Source organism: Leucopleurus acutus, assembly GCF_964270905.1.
Source record: "Leucopleurus acutus genome assembly, chromosome: 11".
NCBI classification, from domain to species: Eukaryota; Metazoa; Chordata; class Mammalia; order Artiodactyla; family Delphinidae; genus Leucopleurus; species Leucopleurus acutus.
In genome coordinates, this window is record NC_139152.1 from 17801147 (window position 1) to 17823227 (window position 22081).

General features: G+C 39.4%; 1 protein-coding gene across 1 annotated transcript; it reads right to left on the reverse strand.

The window, feature by feature from the left end:
• Positions 1–8892: 8892 nt before the first annotated feature.
• KCNJ8 (potassium inwardly rectifying channel subfamily J member 8) lies at positions 8893–16490 on the reverse strand. Its single transcript, XM_082849948.1, has 3 exons — positions 16171–16490; positions 14898–15338; positions 8893–9912 (listed from the first exon to the last, which is right to left on the reverse strand). The coding sequence occupies exons 2-3, from the start codon at positions 15269–15271 to the stop codon at positions 9012–9014; spliced, it is 1275 nt and encodes a 424-aa protein (XP_082706074.1). The 5' UTR covers positions 15272–15338; positions 16171–16490; the 3' UTR covers positions 8893–9011.
• Positions 16491–22081: the final 5591 nt, after the last annotated feature.

Below are 22081 nucleotides of genomic sequence, written 5' to 3' on the forward strand. Positions count from 1 at the left end.
CTGTAAATCAACTATGCTCCAATAAAATTTTAAAAAATAAAACAAATAAATAAAAATAAAGATTTCACGTTTTCAGAGAGGGTTTCCTACCTCATCCCACCTAAAGAATTGCCCATGGCCTACCCAGTCATTCATATCACTTTGTTTATTTTCTTCACTACTTTTTACCTCTAGCTGAAATTATATTGTGGTTAAAAAAACTTTTTTGGTTACTTTTTTGTTGCTTGTTCTTCTTCACAACATTATAAAAGCCACGAAGCCAGCGACCTTGTCCATCTTGCTCACAGCTGTGTTCCCAGCATTTAACAGTATCATACCACCTTGCTTAATAAATATATGTTGAATGAGTTAATGCCGCTTATTCTGCATTGGTTGTACTCCTTGCCATCTCTGCCTGTTGAAATAGTGCCCATCATTTAAACCCATCTCGAAGTCTTCCCTCTCTTTTGTCTTGATATCTGAATGTTATTCCCACCCTCAAGTTTTTACATAGTCTTTTGTTTGCACACCTCTTATGGCCCTGCCAGGTTCTGCCTTGTTATTTTAAACCTTCCACCATCTCTTCATTGGATTACAATTTTCTTTAGCAATGAGGTTTTGTTATGTTCATGCTTACATCTAATTACTGTGCCCAAACAATTGTAGTTATATACATAGTTGACATGTTGAATTAAAAGGCAAAAAATAACGCTAAAGTTTCACAAATGATTTCCTAATTCTGTTGGTTCTAGGGCTTAGAGGATGTCTGTGTCTCTGGAGCTAATTATTCATAGAGGATTTTTTTTTTTATACTTATCAGTGGTACCAATTAATAGTTGTAAAGGCAGATAATGTAAGCCACATCATTTTAAGGAAAAATCAAGTACAACATTTTTTCCCTTTTTGTTTTTGTAGTAAAATAATTGGTTCCATGGATATGGACATCTAATAGGTCTAAAGGAACCATAATGGGAAGTTGACTTGAATTTAAAAAGCAGGAGTAAGTAAATAGGATTTGACTACCCTACCAAAACTTCAAATATCAAAACTATTTTCAAGTATAATTTGTTAGAATTCCATTAGTGCCTGTTTCTAGCAGTGCCTCTCTTACGCTGATATAATTCATTCTATTTCTGCCATTTTTCACTCTCTGTTTTAGTTTTTGTACTCTTGACTTTAACTGGATTCACTGACTAGTCTTACCTCTTGGTGGTCTGGACATTCTTCACACTGTTTTTATTCTAATCTCCTTGTTGTTACATTATAGTTTTAGCAAATATATATAAAATTTTCTATTCTATAAGTATTTCTAATTACCACTAAGGATGAGCATTACCATGGCTGTGGCAATAATAATTTCTGGAGCATACTGATGACATTAAGAGGTTGTGGGTGGTTTTGTTCTAGGTGTGATAATTTATTTTAAAGGTTCCTTATCTTTTAGATATGTAATAAAATATTTACAGATAAAAGCATATAATGCTGGGAGTAATTTAAAACAATCAGAGAAAGAGAAAGGGAATTCTGGGGGGGCAAAAGAGGAAAAACGATGGGTCATGAGTTGGTCATTGTTGAGGTGGGTGATAAATATATGGAGTTTATTATATTATTCTCTCCACTTCTGCAGGTTTGAAATTTTCTCTAATAAAAGATTAAAAAGAGAAAAGAGTCACATTTTCCCCCAATAAAATACAATTGGTTTTGATGGTGGTTTGCAAAAGGAAGTCAGGGACAGAATCATTTTATTTTGAATAAACACACAGAAAATCTTTTATTCAAAGGCCAGACATGTTATTTAAATTTGATAAATTCTGCATGTTTGCTGAACACTTGTTCTTTGTTATATTTGCCATAGCTGCCACTCCGAGCATTCCAGATTTAGCTCTCTGTACGTCTTCTTCTGTACGTGGCCTCCACGATGACGCACATTTCCACAGCCACTGCACATCCTGGACAACCAGCTTGCTCTTTCTCTCAAATCCAGGATAATACCATTCAAGTGCAAAGACTAAAGTTGTGCCAGGAATCCTTTCTGCTTAATGGTAGTTCCACCTAAAATGGGAATATCATAAGTTGAATTATGTTCCTGGGTGACTTTTTTTGTGTGTGAAGATTTAATGTCAATGTCGAATTTAGGCCCTTTAGAGAATGCCAAAATTGTGATCTGTTAAAAAGTGTATCAACATGCATAATCTTTAAACATAAATTGTGACCCAATGTTAGGAAACTTCAAAGGGCATTGAATAAAACTTTAATTCAAATGCTACCCTCAACTGAGATCCTCTTCTTTTTCTCTCTATCACTTTGGTGGCCCAAGTCATCTGCAGGCCCAGAGCCCCCTTGGTCTCATGAGAGACCCGAGGTAGTAGATCCCAGGTCCTCACAGTGCCAAGCATCGTCCGCAGAGCCCCCCACATCTCTATAGCCCTGCACTATCCCCACATCACTGTCTGTTCCTGCTTCTGTTTCCAGATCGTACTGTCTCTGAACTTTGGATATTTTCTGACCTCTGCTGCAGAACCTCTTGTCCAGCCACTCTGTTCCTTCTTTTGAGTGAATCTGGGTCATATGTCTCAGCTCTGGTTAGTTTTCCCAGCAAATCCATTCCATCTTCTTTATATTTTCCAGAAATTCCTCAGGGTTTCTTTCCCATTGATGAAAAGCTATCTTATTAATGGGACTGCACTAGATTAATTTTGATTTAAAGTTTTTGTGTTTTGTTATTTTAGTGATAAGGGGATGAGCTAAAGGCAAAGCTTATCATTTTGAGTTAAAAATCCTACTCACACTCATTCAGTTTTCTAATGATACTAATAATTTGATTTACAGTGTTATATTAGTTTCATGTGTACAGCATAGTGATTTGGTATTTTTATAGATTATACTCCATTAAAAGTTATTACAAGATAACGGCTATAATCCTTGTTGCTTATCTATTACTTAGTAGTTTGTATTTCTTTTCTTTTTGGCCAAGATGCATGGCATGCGGCATCTTAGTTCCCTGACCACGGATTGAACCCAGGCCCTGGCAGTGAAAGCACAAAATTCTAACCACTGGACCACCAGGGAATTCCAGTGTAGTCTGTATTTCTTTTCTTTTCTTTTTTTTTAGTCTGTATTTCTTAATCCCATACCCCTAACTTACCCTCCCCTCTTCCTCTCCACACTGGTAACCACTAGCTTATTTTCTATATCTGCGAGCCTGCTTCTGTTTTGCATACACATTCATTTGTATTGTTTTTTTAGATCCACATATAAGTGATATCATACAGTATTTGTCTTTCTCTATCTAATTCATTTCACTAAGAGGCATAATATTCTCTAGGTCCATCCACTTTGCTCATTCTTTTCATTCTTTTTATGGCTGAGTAATATTCCATTTTATACACACACACAAACACACACACGTACCACATCTTCTTACGTCATCGGCCCGGTCAAAGCTGGTCTCCACCACCTATGTGTCCGGTCCATGGGAGGGGAAAGAAGGTACAGAAACATAAGCTCAGAGTTTTTAAAATCAAGAACGGGAAGTGGTCCATTGACTTCTGTTCATGGGCCATTGGCCCCAAATCAGGCACATGGCCACAGCTAACAGAGACAGAGGAATGTGTTGGCTCTAGCTGAACAACTCTGTTGCTATGAAAGAAAGGATGAATGGATTTGGGGGAGGTAACTGTCAGGCTGCTTCACCATCTATTTTAGGCAAACACTGTGATAAGCCGTCTGGGGGAAAGACAGTCTGAGGAGAGATGCATATGATATCCAAAAGTTATATAGTGCCAGATATTATGAAATAACCAATAAACACAGTCCACACTGTGGAGATAAAGAAGTAATTTAGACGGAGGATTTGAGAAGGCTTTGTAAAAGTAGTAATTTTGTTAGGCACAGAGTTTCAAGCTCAGAGACTTGCAGACTTGTGTGGGAGAGTGAATATGAGTGAAGCAGTCAGTGAACTTGAAGCACTATGTTATACGTTGTAGTATTTTTCACATTGCACTATTCGAAGGGGTTAGGAAGCAAAGCTGTAAGCCGTGCGTTGCAATCAAACCGCAAGGAGCCTCGACTAGTATGCTTAAAGAGTGTAGACTTTTTTCACCGGTCAATGGTGAGTAGGTGAAGACTCCTGAAAAATCTGTTAATGTATCTATTAATAAGTGAAAAGCATGTTTTAACTTCAGTTTTACAGGGAACTGTTTTATCCTCCACTTTTTCACTGTTTATTCAATACAAGCTGAAGTAGTCCAATAGTATGTGGAAATCCAGCCTTAATATTTTTGTTTTCTCAAGTGATTAAAATAAACACTGTGAAAAATAAGAGTTTCATTTAAATTATGCCAGAGAGTGTTGGAGTTGGGGGAGGGGTGTCATACAGTACTGGCAAGAAAATCTCCATGAGAACCGGAACAACGATTGAAAATGAGTACTAATGAAGATAGAAATACTCTAAAATGAAATTGGGCTCTGCTGTGGTATTTTGAGCTGAAGTTAAAGGCTGATTAAGATTTTCATGAACTTAAACTTGAATCTGTGCAGTAAATTATCAAGGGGGGTGTAATTAGGGTCACTTCCTTCCTAGATCTCTGGGGAATTCCCATCACCATTGATGAGAATTGTGCATAAAGATCATGGGAAGAGCATGGCCCTTGGGTTTCCTCTTAAACAGCCTGTAGGATTTGTTATGGTTATTTTAATGCACTGGTCCTTGGAGACACTAATTTCAGTTCTGCCTCTACTTTGGACATGGTGAAAATGACAAAAGTTGTGGGTGGGAACCCCAAGAGATGCAGATATCTTTTCATTCTTTCTTCTTTATCTATAATTATTTTATTATCTGTGAGGAAATTTCTTTTCCAAAAATGCCAAATCTGTAAACAACAGTAAAAAATAAATGATTCCAACCAATGGAGGGGAAAAAGTGCCATCCCATGTTTACTAAGCGGCTAATAAATTCTCTGGGAGTTAGACTTTCTTTGGGAACTGAGGTCATCTCTTTAAGTCTCTGCTGGTTCTGAGACACCTGAGTGTTAAAACACTTGACCAGATAGTTAGAAATATCTGAGTCCAGGGGACCATGATTTTTACTCAGAGAAAGTCTTGAGCCAAGTGGCAAATGATGAGGAATTGTAGAATAAAACCGTGGGACTGGGATAATGTAAAGCAGGAAAAAAATGATAGCTCTAAAGATGAGCAGTGTTCTATTTTCTCACCCAGTTCTCCACAAAACTAGCCTGTGGCACAGCTCTGGATCTTCCATGGCCTTCCCACGCCTGCCCAGTAACCAAGGGTAGGTCTCGATTTTGATCATGCAATTCTGGCACCTAAGCCAGTGTTCCTCTCCTGATACTTTCCATCTCAAAGTATTTGGGTGCAGAATCGGCACCTAACCTGCTTATAAATTTCCGCTCCTCCATAAAGAGAAGAAACACACCTAGTTTTTTTTTGCCAGATGGTGAATGTCAGACATGGTAGAAGTTCAATATATATTACTGGATAAATAAATTAATGACAGATACATGAAACCAGAAATATCCTCTGTAGGTAAAATGTTTCCCTTTACACTTTGTAGTATTCTACACATTATACTATCTGACAACAGGCAGGTGGCATGTATCAAATAAGCAGGAAAAGCAACTGGGTATGGGCATAAGGTCTCTGCTGCAGAATTTTTAAGAGATCAGATTCATGTTGCAAAGATCTTTTTTCTCTGTTCTAGAGAACAAATATAATGCACTGAATGTCATTTACTAAGAATCCAATTAATTTCAAGGCAGTCTTTCATTTCTAGCTTTTGTCCTTTGTGAATGAATCAAACTATTTTAAGCCCTTTATATACATTAGCTACCTTAGTTCTTACAGCAACTTATGAGGTAGGTACTATAATCATTTTGATTTTATGTATGAGGAAAATGAGGCACAAATATTAATTTTGTCAAGACCTCACAGATGCTAAGTGTTAAAACTGAAATTTAAAGCAAGAGGGTCTGACTGCGGAGTCTATATTTGCTTAACCACTATACTGCACTGTCTCATTCTCGAGATGGCACTGGAGCAGAAATCCTAAATAATCCTGAGGCCTTCTGGGGAAATGTTCCTGGTAGAAGCAAACCCATGATATGAAAGTATGTATGGCTCTGTTTCAGAGAAGAGCAAGGCCAGAGTTGTAGAGTGGAAATGATTCAGGGGAAAAGGTAATAATAAGATGTAGTGGCTTGTGGGCCCTGGAAAAGGTTTCGATTTTCATTTTTAGAAAAATGGAAAGACATAGGAGGGTGTTAAGCAGAGGTGTGATGTAATATGATCTAAAAGAATATTGTAGCTGCTGTATGATGACTAGGACGGAAGTGAAGAATCTAAGTATTTAATATAAAATAATATTTAAATTCAATACATAAGTCAAAATTATACACACACACACACATATAAAGAATCTTATTTTCTAAAACTAAACTAAATAGTTCCAAAACTGCTTAGCCACTTAAATATATTTTGGTAAAAATAGGTTCTGAAATCATTGTAATGTTCTAAAACACTTGCAGATTTTTAGAAATTGATGTGACCTTTTGTTTGGTCTGGCTGTCACTAGCTAAATGATGTCCTTATCTGAGCCATGACTTGACATAGGGGTCCCATCAAACTCTTCCACCGACTTCCCCATGAGATCAATGGCCAGCAGGTCCTTGGCACCCAGCCTTTGGTTGCAGCTGGAAGGTGGCTGGTGGAACTGCTCTAACTCCATTGCTAGATTTGCCCCTGGCTGCCAAGGATCTCTGTATCACCTGGACTCAGAAATCCTGCATCTCAGCCCCACTATGCCCAGACATTGCCTGCCCCACAGGCTGTGTCACCTTCACAGATGTTGAGCTGCCCCTACACAGAACAGGGAAGCACTGTGCATGTTCTTTTTGCTGGTGTGGCAGTTGCCTTCTGCATCTGTCTGGTTTCCCTGGGATGGGAGAGGGGGACCCACCTCTAATGCCAGAACTGCTAGGAGGTCTGATATCCAACTCTGTAATCACTGGTGGGCTAAATCTGATTAAGGTAGATTTTTCTTTAGCAAACTGAAAACTGTACAGAAATGTTTCAATATACCAATGTCCATAGATGAAATAAAATAAATAGAGACCCCCAAAATCTGTGTAAAAGGCTACACAAGAGCTCAACTTTCTGATGTTTAGCTATGTGAAATATGAGAATAAGCCTATAGCTTACTAGCTTTGTACTTCTCTCCCTGTGCCCTCATCCCTTCCTTGAAGAGGCAAGAGCTAAGGATGATTAAATCAAGGGTTGATAGAAAATCTCACTTTAGCAATTGAGATAACGCTAAATCTTTATATGCCAGGCCTGCATTCAGATATTACTGAGAAGAAGATGTAGTTTTAAGATGGGAGGTGGGAGACGCAAAGAAAAAAGGTTACAGGATTTCCATGGTACAACAAGCTCAAATAGAAAAACCAAGAGAACATTCTAAAACTTTGAATGAAATGAAATCAACATGAAATTTTAAAAACGTAGTTCCCTTGGAACAACAGATCTCAAAGAGAGGCACCCTCAGAGAGAGAGATCTCAGAGGTGAATGTCATCACTGTGTGATCGCTGTTTCACCTGCCTCTAAAAACGTGTTGTTTTTCCTTGAGCTTTCACTAGGGATAATTTTGTGAAAGAGAAATTGCAAAACTGCAGTGAATCCAAAGAAAGTATTTTAATAAAATATTCACTGTAGTGGAGGCTCTCAACAAGAACCGAGAAGGCAAAAGAAGTAGCTGTCCCTTTGGGAATCCAGTCCTAAATGACGCAGGAATGTTCTTAGCTTTTCTCCAAAAGCTCCTTGCCTCGTTCTGCCAACAGGTGGCCATGAGGGGGACAAAGAAACCTCTGGAGGTCACTGTGAAGAACCAAGTGAATGAAGAGAATCCACTTAGAATTAGATGAGAGCTGAGCAGCTTTTTTTGTTTGTTTTTAATAAAAAATATTTTTCCAACTCACAGGGAAATGGGTAAAACTTTTCAGCTTAAATGTTTCTTCTGTGAGTTGTTCTGAGTCAGTTGGTACCTCCTATGGCTTGTCTTTAAGCAGCTGGGAGCCCCAGCAGGACTGCAGACACCTGGCTGAGCATCGGGGAAAATGCAGAACTCAGCAGTTTTTCTGTGGGAAATCCAAAAATAGATTTGCAAGTTTCTATTCATGTTTTCAAGGCTCTGAATGAGAAGTTAACAGGAACTTTGCTTCATCAATCATATTGTGGGGTGATTTACAGCTTTGAAACTTTGAGCCTTATACTACAATAGTTGATTTAATGGAATAGGAATTTTGATTTCTAGTTAGATTCAATTACGTTCATGTGGAAACATGCTAGAATTGAACTCAGTTGTTGTTGTTTTCCAATTTCACAGATGTCCCTGCTTAAAATTTTAGTGTAATTTCCCTAATACTAGTTATGCTTATACTATACAATTTGAGGAAAAAATAAAATTCAATATTTAAAAAATAAACAACAGAACAAAACAAAACTAAGCAGTTTTTGTCTCAGGCTTCTTACCTGGTGCAGTTAAAAAAAAAAAAAGAGAGAGAGAGAGAGAGAGAGAGAAAGAGAGAAAGGAAAAACACAGTTTTGGGGCCCCCTGCCCATTCTATCACATTTCAAGAGTGAACAATAGAAACAGAGACAACTGTGGTGTCACCCGCTAAGTATTTCATAAAGCATCATCCCTTGGTCCACTTTCATATTCAAGGTCTATTACTATTAATGTAATTCTTGGGTTTCAAATTGAGAGAAATGAGAGCATTTCCCCTACATAACTTAAGCCTATCTCTGCGAATACTGCATGGATGAAACAAGTGAGCCAAGAACCCTCCAGCTTGTGTGTTACTGTTTATTGACACAGAAAGTGCTGCTGTTGGAATATGCATATTATTTAGTGCATTAAGATAAAGAAGGACAAATTATTGTGTTCCAGCTCTGTTTCAGTCTGTGCCCTGTAGAAACTCTCCAACATCTTATCAAAGAGTTTGTGGGGGTTGTGTTGTTGTCAGGATTCCGATGTGTTCTGATTTCCTTCTGGAGTCATAAATTGCACCTTGGGCACCATGAGGGATGAATTGTTCCGGCGGATGGAATTATTCCTCCTCATGGAATTGTTTCTTCTCATGGAATTGCGCTTCCTCAGAGAATTCTGGTGGGACAGTTCACTCTTCTGGAGGGTTTGGATAAGAATGGAAGGCTTTTCGTCCAGCTCTCGGGCGCTGCACCTCGGAGCCGCTACTTTCACGGTGTTGCCAAACTTGGAGTAATCCACGGAATACACGCCTTCCTCCTCGGTTACGATGGACACGAAGCGATGGCCCCATTGGATCTCCTCAGCGATGTAGGAGGTTCTCGCTTGGGTGGTAATGCCAGTAGTTTCGACCACTCCTTCCAGAATCACGATGACCTCCAGGTCTTGGTTGGCAAGGTCAGTGGCGGAGATATCATACAAGGGGCTGCGCTTGTCAATCACGTGGCAGATGATCAAAGGGGCCACCAGAAAAATGTTATTACTCTCAAGGGGGTTATCAACGGGAATGTCTAGTTGGTGAATAGGCACCACCTCCCCTTCGGGTGTCGTGGTTTTCTTGACCACCTGGATGCGCACCGATGCACTAATGATCATGCTTTTCCTTAGGTCGCCCACACGGAACATGAAACACAGTTTGCCATTTCGGACTGCGATCACCGCATGGCGGCTGAAAATCAAGGTTTCCGCCCTTCTGTGAGCCTGGGCTGTTTTCATGAATATGCAGCCCAACATGACTGCGTTGATGATCAAACCCACAATGTTCTGGAGAATCAGGACTGTGATGGCCAGAGGGCATTCCTCTGTCATCATTCTCCCGCCAAACCCAATTGTCACTTGAACTTCAATGGAGAAGAGGAAAGCAGAGGTGAAAGACCTGTAAGAAATGAGACCAGAAAACAATGCCATTGGATCAGATTTTGAATCACGAAATAACAGGCTAAGTTGAATTTTGCGTTTTCTTCCTCTAAAGGCTATTTTTAAAAAAAAAAATTATTAAAGTATAGTTGCTTTACAATGTTGTGTTAGTTGTTTCAGGTGTGCAGCAAAGTGAAATATATATATATGTGTATACACACACACACATTCATATTCTTTTTCAGGTTCTTTCCATTACAGGTTATTATAAGATATTGAGTATAGTTCCCTGTGCTATACAGTAGGTCCTTGTTGGTTATCCATTTTATATATAGTAGTGTGTATATGTTAATCCTAAACTCCTTATTTATCCCTCCCTCACCCTTTCCCCTTTGGTAACCATAAGTTTGTTTTCTATGTCTGTGACTCTATTTCTGTTTTGTAACTAAGTTCATTTCTATCATTTTTTAAGATTCCACATATAAGCGATATCACATGATATTTGTCTTTCTCTGTCTGATTTACTTCATTTAGTATGATAATCTCTAGGTCCATCCATGTTGCTGCAAATGCCATTATTTCATTCTTTTTATGGCCGAGTAATATTCCATTGTGTATATATATCTATCTATATATAGATATAGATATATACACACCACATCTTCTTTATCCATTCATTTGTCGATGTCCAAAGGCTATTTTTAAAAATTTATTTATTTATTTATTATCTTTGGCTGCGTTGGGTCTTCATTGCTGCGCACGGGCTTTCTCTAGTTGCGGTGAGAGGGGGCTACTCTTTGTTGCTGTGCGTGGGCTTCTCATCGCAGTGGCTTCTCTTGTTGCAGAGCACGGGCTCTAGAGCACAGGCTCAGTAGTTGTGATGCACGGGCTCAATTGCTCCGTGGCATGTGGCATCTTCCCGGACCAGGGGTCAAACCATGTCCCCTGCATTGGCAGGCAGATTCTTAACCACTGCGCCACCAGGGAAGTCCCATGTCCAAAGGCTGTTAAAGGCTTTTAGAAAGACCATCCACCTTAATGTATCAAATGTCCAGTTCTAAACACAAGCACTTGTTCATTCTCTCCCTCTCTCTCTCTCTCCGCATGCATCTACCTCCAGGCTTCTGGGATACACTTCTATTAATGTTTTCAAATCATGTAATGATGGGCCTGTTTATGTGAAAACATTAAAATAATACCTAGACATATTTAGATTTATAGGCTTATTTTACTTCGTGAAATTTTCTTCCAGGTTGATGTCTATTATTTATTGCCTGTCTGTGTTTAAGTGACTTGAGTCATATGGGAAGTACTGAGTAATAAGTGAACTTTTTATTATTTACAACCTTTAAAAGTCATACTCCCTAACAAACACTGCTTGCGTACCTTATATAGAGAAAGCACAGTGCTAAAGAGTGGTACAAAGCACATCATTCAAAGATACTAGTATTTTTAATTAAAAAAAACCATGTTGTGCCATTTGGAACGAAACATGTTTTCTTACTGATTGTCTCCTTTTGTTCTCTAAGTGATCTAGAGAATACTGAAGTTATTAAAGGAAGGATTTGAGGTAGAGATAGATAAGTGACTGTGTCAAGATTCCATAATTAATAAGAACACGCATTCTCTTAATTCTGGGCTAGTCTCCGAAAGAATCACAGGGAAGGGGCCAACAAGTGTCAGGGTTTTCTTGGGAAGCTTTTTCAAACTGCACTCTCTTCCTTAGCTCAGTGTAAACCCTGATTTGGTAGTTTAGGGTGGCCCTGGATAAAACTTTGGAAAAGCTTGCAGATAATTCTGTTTTATCTCCCCTGGTTGAGAAGCACCACATTTGGTTATTCTTATCACTAATTTATTCATTTAACTACATATCCTACACTGCTGTAGCTTCTTAATAGAAACAGTCTTAGTCTTGTGTTTGCCCTACACCCCAATTTCAAACTTTTCTAATTTTATAGACGAGAGACCATCTGTCAAAGTATTAGCTGTGTATTAATGCCACACACAATGAGAGACCAAATATTAAATATTTGAATACTAAGTTAAGTACTGCACTTTGGCGGGACACCGTGAATGGTAGGCAAGCATACGCAGGTGATCTTTTTCTATTCAGGTTCATAATCAGGGATTTTTATTTTTTTAATAGAAAGATAGTTGATTCTTCTAATTAACTTTTAAATGGAGTGTGAAAATTGCCTTTCTTACCCCTTTTGTTGCTAAAACGGTTCATGAAAAGCAATGATTGCTTTTTGCACTAGCTGCACATGAGCTAATACTGAATGATCCGAAAACATGGCAAAGAATAAGAAAAGACCCCAGTGAAGGGGCACGAGTACAACATTGATTTCTAATTATACATGCTTCAGGGAGCAGCGTATGATGAATATGCTCAGATGTTTCATTTTAACGGCTTAAGATATCATTCATGTGCCATATTGTGGATGTTGTTTATTTTATGAAAGAACTTACTTCCAAACATTATATTGTGCAAGACCCAGCCTTTTATGAGCACCTGTCATGCTAAACAACCTCAAGAGATGGAAGTGTTTAACTGCTCATTTGTTCTTCTACAGAGGGAGTGAGGCTGAATTAGAAGAGGAAATATATTGGTTTATTTTCTGACTCATGTTAGAAAGTCATCCACATGAAAGGGAAAGTGAGCCAGCCTGGAAGGAGAATGTTAAATGTTATTTGGACACACTGGAGAATATTCATTACAATCAGTTGTTTTCGGTTCTGATGACAAGGTGAGACACTGAACTTATGAAAGGAAAGGAAAGGAAATGCAAAGAATTAGACATATTATTAGTCACCTTTTAAATCCCTTTTGGGAGAGAATAGAGATTTTTTCTGTTTCTATTTTTTTTTTTTTTTGGGTGAAAAAGTATTATGTACGGTTGGTTAAGATTAAATTGTATGTTGCATCGAAGTATAAATAGTACCACAATGTTAAAATAAAACCAGTAAGATTTTAACCTTACAAGATGTCCAATAATATTTTTTTAGGTAAGAAGTGCAATTGAAAATGCTAAGATTAAATCAACTATATTTTAATAAAAATTTTTAAAAAAGAAATATGCTTTAGAGAATCACCTAATGAAAAATAAATAAATAAAATGCTAAAACTCTCATACTGATAAAATCAAGTGTGTCTCCTTGTATCTGTGATGCCATTTCTCATAGTGAATTGAATGTTCAAACCAGCAGGAATACATCAGGGGGATAAACATGTCTCAGAACACCTCTTGTTGAACAATAAAAGCTAGCAGTAAAACAGCTTTTAATAACCAGTGCACTCCGTCAAGTTCTTTTACAAAATCATTGAAAATATCTCACTTTTGATGACATATCTTTAATAAATTGCTTAATGACTTTTTTCCCACAGGAAAAGCCAATATATTTGTCTCGTGAATAAAATCTGTCCTTTATTTTTCCGAGGTTTATCATTTCTGTTTCTTTTATCTCTTTTTATGTGTATCTACTTCATGTTTATTAAAAATGTACCTTGATAAGAAAATGATTCACCAACATCAGTGCCAATAAATTTCTTAAAGAGAAATATTATAGATAATGATATCTGACCTACATATACCCGTTAAACACAGTATTTTGTTCCTTTATATTTGGTGTACTGATGACCACCTACATTCTTCATCTATATTTTCTTTGAGACAAAAGTCTGTGGCAAGTTTAAGACAAGAAAACAATATCTACCTCGATGGTAAAGGCAGTGGATCGATTCAATTTGTTTTTCTCCTCAAAATCTGAGCTGAAATCTGTGGCATGTGATCTCTACGACAAATACCGCAACCCCCCTTGATAAGCTGGCATTGCAACTATTCAGGCAATGGAAGGATGGACAAGTTTACAGTCTGAGTTTCTGCTTCTTGCAGCGGTATGCTAATTTCATAAGATTTCAGGGCCATCAAAGGTCTTATTCTTTACAGTTTCCTGGAAGAATGGTTCTTGCTCAGTTGCTTTGCTTTATGAATTATGTGAATTTGGAATATATTGAGAAAAGGTCCTGGAAAAGTTGCTAGCATAACTACTAATGTTTCACTGCAGAGTGCATATTTTTGCAATTGATATTACCTTTTTCCATCTTCCAACAAACTAAGAGACAAATCACTCCAAGTAAATGTTCTTAGGCCATGTGAAACTATGAGAGGAGAATCACTGAAATCAAATTCACTTTACTTATCTTTGAAATATTTACAATATAAGAGAAAAAAAGCAAAATTAGGGCAATCTAGGAACTGTCTTCCTATCCTACTAAAACTTTTAGAGAAAACCACAACACGAAGTCACTTCTACATAATCTCTTCCATTAAAAATTTGGACCAATCTCCATTAAAAAATAATTTTTTTCTAGTTCTGAATCTCAGCATAACTTCTAATTTTGGAATTCAATGCAAGCAATCAGCTATTTAAGATAATCTTGATAAAGAAGGGCTTATGTTTATTTCATTTCTGGTGGATTAAAAAAATTTTTTTTAATCTAGAACACCTCTCCACCAGTGTTTTCCCATTTTTCTCATTATTTCTGAAAATGTCACTGGTAAGAGAAGTTGTGGAAAAACATTACTAGCATTTGCACAATATTTTTTGTTGATCAGAGATATTGCTTGTGGATGCTGGAACTATGGACAGCAGCTTTTTCAGACTGAAAACTCAGTATGTGGTTTTTCTGAGGAAGGTGCTCTGTGGAATCCTTTGAACCACAACCATTTTAAAATAACTGGTATAATATTTTCAAGGCCAGCTCAAAGGATTGAAGCGCTACATTTTCAAAGACTCGTCATCCATAAAGCTGCATCTGAGAAGATTTTTAATACATTGGATTGGTTTTGTTGTTGTTATGTTTTTACTTTTTTGCTTCTGAAGGTACTGAAACAAACTCTTTAGTTCACTTGCAACAAAATAACAGAGTGAAGAGAGAAAGGACAGTTTCATCTCTTTTTCTGTACTGTTTTCCACCCCTGCCTCATCCCGCTGCATTCTTACCTGACGTTAGTCACACACACGGTGGACTCCAAGCCACTTTTCTCCATCCCACTTTTCTCCATGTAAGCATAGATGTCCCCGTGGGCAAAGGCCACCAGCCACCACATGATGGCGAAGAGCAGCCAGCTGCAGAGGAACGACATGGTAAAGATGACCAGGGTGTGGCGCCATTTCAGGTCCACCAAGGTAGTGAAGATGTCCTGGAGGAACCGTCCTTGCTCCCGGATGTTCTTGTGCGCCAGGTTGCAGGCCCCGCTCTTGGCGATGAAGCGGGCCTTGGGCAGGCGGTCCCTGATGCGCGGTTTGCGCAGGTTCTCCGCGGCTATGCGCGCCAGCACATACTCCTCGGGGATGATGCTCTTTCTGGCCAACATCGTCCCGTCACCATAGCCAGCCTATGCACCTGTCTCCGACCTGCCTCTCCTTCCCTCGAGACCCGTCCTGCAGGAGGGAAACGAAGATTAAAAACTTTTCCCCCTATTTTCCTCACCTCTTAGGTCCTTGCATGTAGGGGTGTGTCTATACATTCCAGGTGACGTGCAAAGCTAAAGGTATGATCTTATTAATGTAAACACGAGCCTAGTTAGTGCTTGAGTTCTTGGATCCCGGAAAAATTACTTGGTCTGAACCAGAACTGTTTTAATATTCCTTATCGTTTTGAACACATAAGAGCACAGCCTTAGTTAAACAAAACCAAGAGCCTTCCTGTAAACAGCAGGCTCAGTGATAATTCTGAAATTACCCGCGTCTGTAGATTAGTGCAAGGATACCAGCACGCGACGTCTATGAGGAAAATTAAGGATCTATTTACTAAACTATTCACATGATGTAGCAATATTAAAAGTAAAGAGGGGAAATTCTTTTTCTGTTATTTTTAGAAATAGGCAAAGGCCGTGAGCTCCTGCGTAGTATAAATGTTTCTTGTAATTCGACAAAATAATAATAAGCAATGTGCTATGTAACCTGAAAATTACGTAGAGGTATTTTAAATTTGAAAGAAGTGTGAGTTGCATTTTTTTTTCTTTTAAAAATCCCACTGGAACTCATAATGTAATAGCTTGAAAACTTCTTGACGACGAAGGGATCAAACATACAAGCTGCAGGAAAAACCCCGGACAATAGCCTGCGGTCTGCGGATAGAGTCAATTAAAAGAGTGTGCCCCGAAATTCCATCCGACGCTGTCAACCTCGCCCGTGTTCTGCATTTTCAATCGTTTGCGGGGACGCGTTCAGCCTCCCCCTCCCCTCCGCTTAGAGGAGCGTTGAAACTTACAGACTCTGGCGAGCGGGCGCAGCGGCCGCACCTCCCCGCACACGCCGGCCGACCGCGAGCGGGTCCCTCGCTGTCCCATCTCCGGGCGCGGGAGCGGGGACCGCGACTGCCGGAGGGACAGATCCCGGGGCCGCGCGTCCTAGGGAGAAGAGTTAAAATAATAAAAGGTGCAGTTGAATCTGAACGCGGGGAGGGCTGGAGGGAGGGGGATGGGTGTCGCTCTTCCCCTCCCCCTGCTCGGCTCTATCCCTTGGCCGCTGCCGACGACGGAGGAGAGGCTTGGGGAGAGGAGCTGGGGCGTGATGCTCCACAAATCAGCCTCCCACTTCGGGCTTTGACGCGCGCCAGACCTCTGAGGCCGAAATTGCTGAGATGAGGGAGGGAGGGGGTGGGGGAGAGGCGAGACCCGGGGAGGTAGGGAGCCCGCCGGAGGGAGGGGCGACGGGGGGTGGAGGGCGGGGCCTGTAGAACCAGCCTTTTTCCCAGTAGCTGCGACCCCCCGCAGCCAGCGTGACACGCATGTCTTTAAAAGGCTCCCAGCTCCGGGGAGAGAACTTTCTGAGTTCGAGTTCACTGACGTAAAGAGATTTTTTTTTTTTAACCTGGGTAGATAACTGTGCTACTTCAGGTTACATAAAACCAGATATAGAGATCAGAAAATAGTCTTCTGACGCATCCAGGCTGCGTGCACACATACTGATTTACATTAAATTTCCGTCTAGTAGGGATGATAAGTGGAAGTAGTGTTCTGAAACCCACTTCGTGTTGACATATTTCTTCGCCAGCCAAAGCTGGTTCTCAGGGAATTAAATACACACACAAACACACAACTACGACCAAAAAAAAAAAAAAAAAGTGGAAGAAGAAAACCGCTCGAAGTCTCTTCCAATACAAAAATTTTACCCCGAACAGGGACTGCAGTCAACACTTCAGAACTCAAACCGTCATTCTTCAGTAATTGGTGGCTTTCTGAAATGTGGCAGCTTCTCGGTCTTGTCTAGATGGCCTCAATGATAAAAAAAGAGCCATTACGCACAAGAAAGTTATACAGTAAATATCTTTCTGTAGCTTTTTGAAAAGGAGCCAGCAAAGACAAATGTGCTTTCTCCCCCAGGTCAGGCCTCCTGATTTGGCACTTGTGTTAATGGAAACTTTAATTCTTGGAAATTTCATGTATTTTCCAAGACTCAGGACAGAAAGTGTATGGAGCATAAACAATGTGTTCATTTAATTACCAAGAGACCTAAAATTAGTCTTTGATGAAGGCAAATGAAGAATCATTTTTCCCCCTTGCAGATAGAGCTGCTTAACCCCTTCAATTTGAGCCTGGGGATCCTCGTCTGTTAGTGGTAGCTCTCTCCTCTACTGTTGTGAATTTTTACAGTAATTTATGTGGCAGTTTAACTACAAGTGTGTGGGGATCACATTGTACAGTTAATCCCCTCATCATTCCATTTTAGAATTGTTTGGTGTACGATTTATTCCCTATTATTTTAGCTGGGGGAATATTCATCAAACACCTATTTGGGGAAGGGATATGGAGATATATATATATATATATATATATATATATATATATATATAAAATCACAGTTGCTGTTCTTAAGAGGTAGACAGTTGCAGTAAAAGACATGGATTTGATAATAAACTCTAATAGAAGCAAGGATGTGATTAGAATGAGAATGGAAATAGAACTAAACAAGACATATTAAGCCTAGAAGACTAAGGAAAGAAATCTACATGGATTATTTGGCATCTGATCTAGTCTTTGAAAGACCAGATGTATTTGGGTTTAGAGAAAAGCAGAGAAAAGACCTTCTTCCTACTGAGATGGAAGATCATGAGGGAGGATTGACAAGAGTGGGCCATGTTTTAATAACAAACTAATTTAATCAGCACTGATGAAACAAAGTCAGCAAAAGAGCAGGACTGGATGCTTGAGTCCAGTGCTCTCTGAGCAGCCTTTGTCACCACCTCTCTGAACACGTAATGGGTTATTCATGTACTTGTCCCATCCCCTTCCTCCTTCCCCTCAACCCATGAAACTGAGGGCTCTAGAGGGCAGAACGGTGACTGTATCTTAAGCCTCTAGCACAGCTTCAATTACAGAGGGGCTCGAAGAATACTTTTGAGTCAATGAATGGGAAGGGTAAAGTTGACAACCATGTTGGTGCCTCGGAAAAAAAAAAACAAAAAAAAAACGTAGACAGCCTTAAATGCTCTAAAAAGGGAGTCTGGACTGTCTTTAGGAGGTAATGGTAAGCCATGGAAGGATTTTGATTAGAGAACACCGCAAGTGCCTGCTTTAAGAGGATTGACCAGGAAAAAGAGGCCAAGATGGCTTTGAAGGTACATTGCTAAGTCGAGTCCCTTCAGGCTCCAAACTTCTGTGATTGGCAGAAGGGGACCCTGGAAACTATTGTGTTAATCAGAGAAGGAATGAGGTCTGGGGCTAATAAGCAATGTCAGTGGACAGTATACAAATGTATGCAAAAGGAATGCTACAAAGTCAGTATTGGGAGAGGGTAAAGTCATCGGCGACTGTGACATTTACTGTGATGACAGAGAAATAGTAGGAAAATTGAATAAGAAGAGGTGAAGTGTTGAGGAGAATTATGAGAAGATTGGCAACAAATAAATCCATGTAGGAATCCTATGAAAATTCTGGTCTTCTGCTATAACACATATTTGGGATTCAGTGTTTTTCTAGTGACATATATTCTTCCACATATGCAGTTTCAAGTCAAGTTTTGAATTGTTTTGAAGTGACGAACTCTATACCCTACTTTTTAATAGCTAATGCTTTAAACTGATTAATTCAGAGTAAGGGCACTAAGGATGCACATAACGAAAGTTAATTTTAAGAAGTTAATAGGTAAATTTTTGGCAATAATATGCCTAGAAAACAAATAGCCATTTGGGAAAAAGATGGAGAATGTGTACTGTAGAAATATTACAGACTTTTCTCTTTCTTTTCTCTTTCCATTCCCTTCCTGACATTTTTAAAAACCAACTCTTTATGGCTTTTTCCTTTAGCTAGTTTTTCTGCACTGAATGGAAGCTGCATGAGGGCACATAGCTTGTTGTTAATACTACAGACCCAGTGTCTGGAATTGTTCCTAGCTCCTAGAAGTGGGTACTCAGCGAATACTTGTCAAATGAAGGAAAGAAGGAAGAGTACTGTCAACATGGTGTTTCTCTCTTTCTTGCACTTACTCTACCTCTTGTCTTTCCTTCCTTTATGTGTTTGCAGCGATTTCTCACAGCCCACGCAGGTAATCTGAAGCTTGGAGATCTCCTTGAAGTCTAGGGCCATATCTGTCTGCAAAGATTTCATTACTCATCACCTCTCCCTTCTCTCTTGACCTTTTCTTCCTCCTCCCTTCAAACTATCCACTCCTTCCTTCCTCAGCAACTCTCCTGACCACTCCAGCTCCCCAGTACTAAACTTGTTTAAATATTAAACTTGTCTAAACTTGGCATTTGCTAGTTATGTTTCTCTTGACAACTTTTGAACCTAATGGAGACATATCTGTATCCCCAGACCTCTTTCTGGACACACAGTAGCTGCTCAATATATATTATTAATTGATCTCTAGTTCTTCCCCCTTTGATCGTCCTCTTTTCATATTATGGGCCAAATAATGAACATTTAAATTTACCTCTGAGAAATTTGTGAAGGAAATCAATTTTTCAAGAACACATCTACTGCTTCAGGCTTATTTTATTGGTCTACTTATTTAATCACTATTTTTTGCTGTCATCCACTTAAGGTTTTCTTAACTGTTCTATGATCTCCTAATTGCTCTTTCAAGAGTGAAGACTAATTTGTACATTACTCCTAGAGAAGACCTATAATGAGTTTAGAACAGAGCTAACCTTGAATTTTATGATTTTCTTGACTCTTCAGGAATCCTGTAAGGATCTGTCTGCTCATGTTACATCCCGGAGAAATTTATGCAGTAATTGGGAAGCAATTCAAGGATATCTATTCACTTATAAGTAAATATCTGTTAGATTCCTTTTAGACCCTACGTGCATTTCATTTGCAGATAAAGACGTTTCTGCATTTCTCACTTTCCTAAGAAAAGAAGTTTGTCAGGTGCCTTCAAACAAGTGGAGAAAGACTGACGATTTTCCTGTTTGTCTGCTGCTTTGATTACCAAATACAAATCAGTGACATCCTTGAAAGTACTCTTGAGACCAAAGGGTGAAGTCCTAGCATTTGATGACCTTGCCTTTGACGTGACTTGTGAATTTAGAGCTCTTGGTTTTCCTGAGCTGTATTAGACTTAAGAATTTGGAGAGTCTTCAAAATGACAATGGAAACGGTTCATGTTAGCAGCCCAAATAACAGTTGGTCTATTTGCTTGGTATGCTGCTTTATTAGTGTCCTCACATAAACCACCTTGGAACATATTGCTTTGGAATCAGCTTAATAAAACTGTTACATAAACTAGTAATCAAAACAGCATGTTATAAACTCACTTTTTTGGAGTTATCATGAAATGGGAATGACAATATAACTCTTCGTACTTATCTGTTCCAGTGAGTTCAGAGAACATTTCTTTTTGAGATACGTATCTATTTATGTGCAAAAGAGCCTCCGTCTCCTTTAAATTAGGTACCCCCTTTCTTTAAGGATATCCATTAGAACCTTCAATGAAAAAGATCTCCATCCAGTTTGCATGCTTAAGGCCTCAAACCTCTGCCAGCTCACAGGTGTGAATCTGCGAGTCAGGAAGGGGGCATTCATAACAGTCACTACCTTTTAATACACAGCCAGGTGAACAAAACCAAGTCCCTGCTCCAATGCATTCTTAGGGAGGAAGGTGTTAGTGAACAAGTAGACAAATAATATATTCTATAATCACCAATGGTTTTGAAACTTATGAAGAGAGTAAAGCAGGATAAGGATTGAGAGTAACTGGGGCCAGCGATTGGCAATTTTACATAGGGTTCAGAAAAGGCCTCTTTAAGAAGGCAAAATTTGAAAAAAGAATCAGCCAGGGGCTCAGGCAGCCTGGGAGCAAAGGCTCTGAGGTGGGAAGAAGCTTGCTTGGTGTGTTGAAGAATAGTAACAAGATCCATGTATCAGATGGAAATGAGGAAAAGCAGGAGATGAGATGGGAAAACTGGGAAGTGCATTCACTGATCTATCCATCTCTCCATTCACCCAATGAATAAAGATTCAGAGTCTGCATATTCTAGGTGATGAAAAATATTGAACTAATTTGGGAACAGCTATGTGAGAATTAGGTTATTGTCCTTATCTTACACAACAGTCGATTTGAGTATAGCACGATGACGTGTAAAACCAAATACCTAGCAGGTGGCCAGCTACAACAGACTCAAAACATCTGACCCCTAATCCCAAACTCTTTTCACTGAATAATATCTCAAAAGGTTGATTGTTAATCCATGATCCAGCTATGTGGGAAACACCTGGTTACATTATTTTAGGCTCCTCCAGGCTTTTATGGAGGAAGGATAGAATAAGATATAATATCTTTGGCCCCCAAATTAAAATATCTTTCATGAGAAGGTATAAACACGTCTAATAAAGCACATTTAAGAGTTCCCCTGGAGATTCTGCTGTTCACTTAGGTTTAAGAAACTCATAGAATTGTTATGAGAACAAGAGGACACAAACCATATAAAGTGATGAGGATACTGACGGTCTAAGTACTTAAAAATGTCAGTTCTTATTTTTTTATTTATTTTTTTAAGGTACACGGGCCTCTCACTGTTGTGGCCTCTCCCGTTGCGGAGCACAGGCTCCGGACGCGCAGGCCCAGCGGCCATGGCTCACGGGCCCAGCCGCTCCGCGGCATGTGGGATCCTCCCGGACCAGGGCACGAACCCGTGTGCCCTGCATCGGCAGGCAGATTCTCAACCACTGCGCCACCAG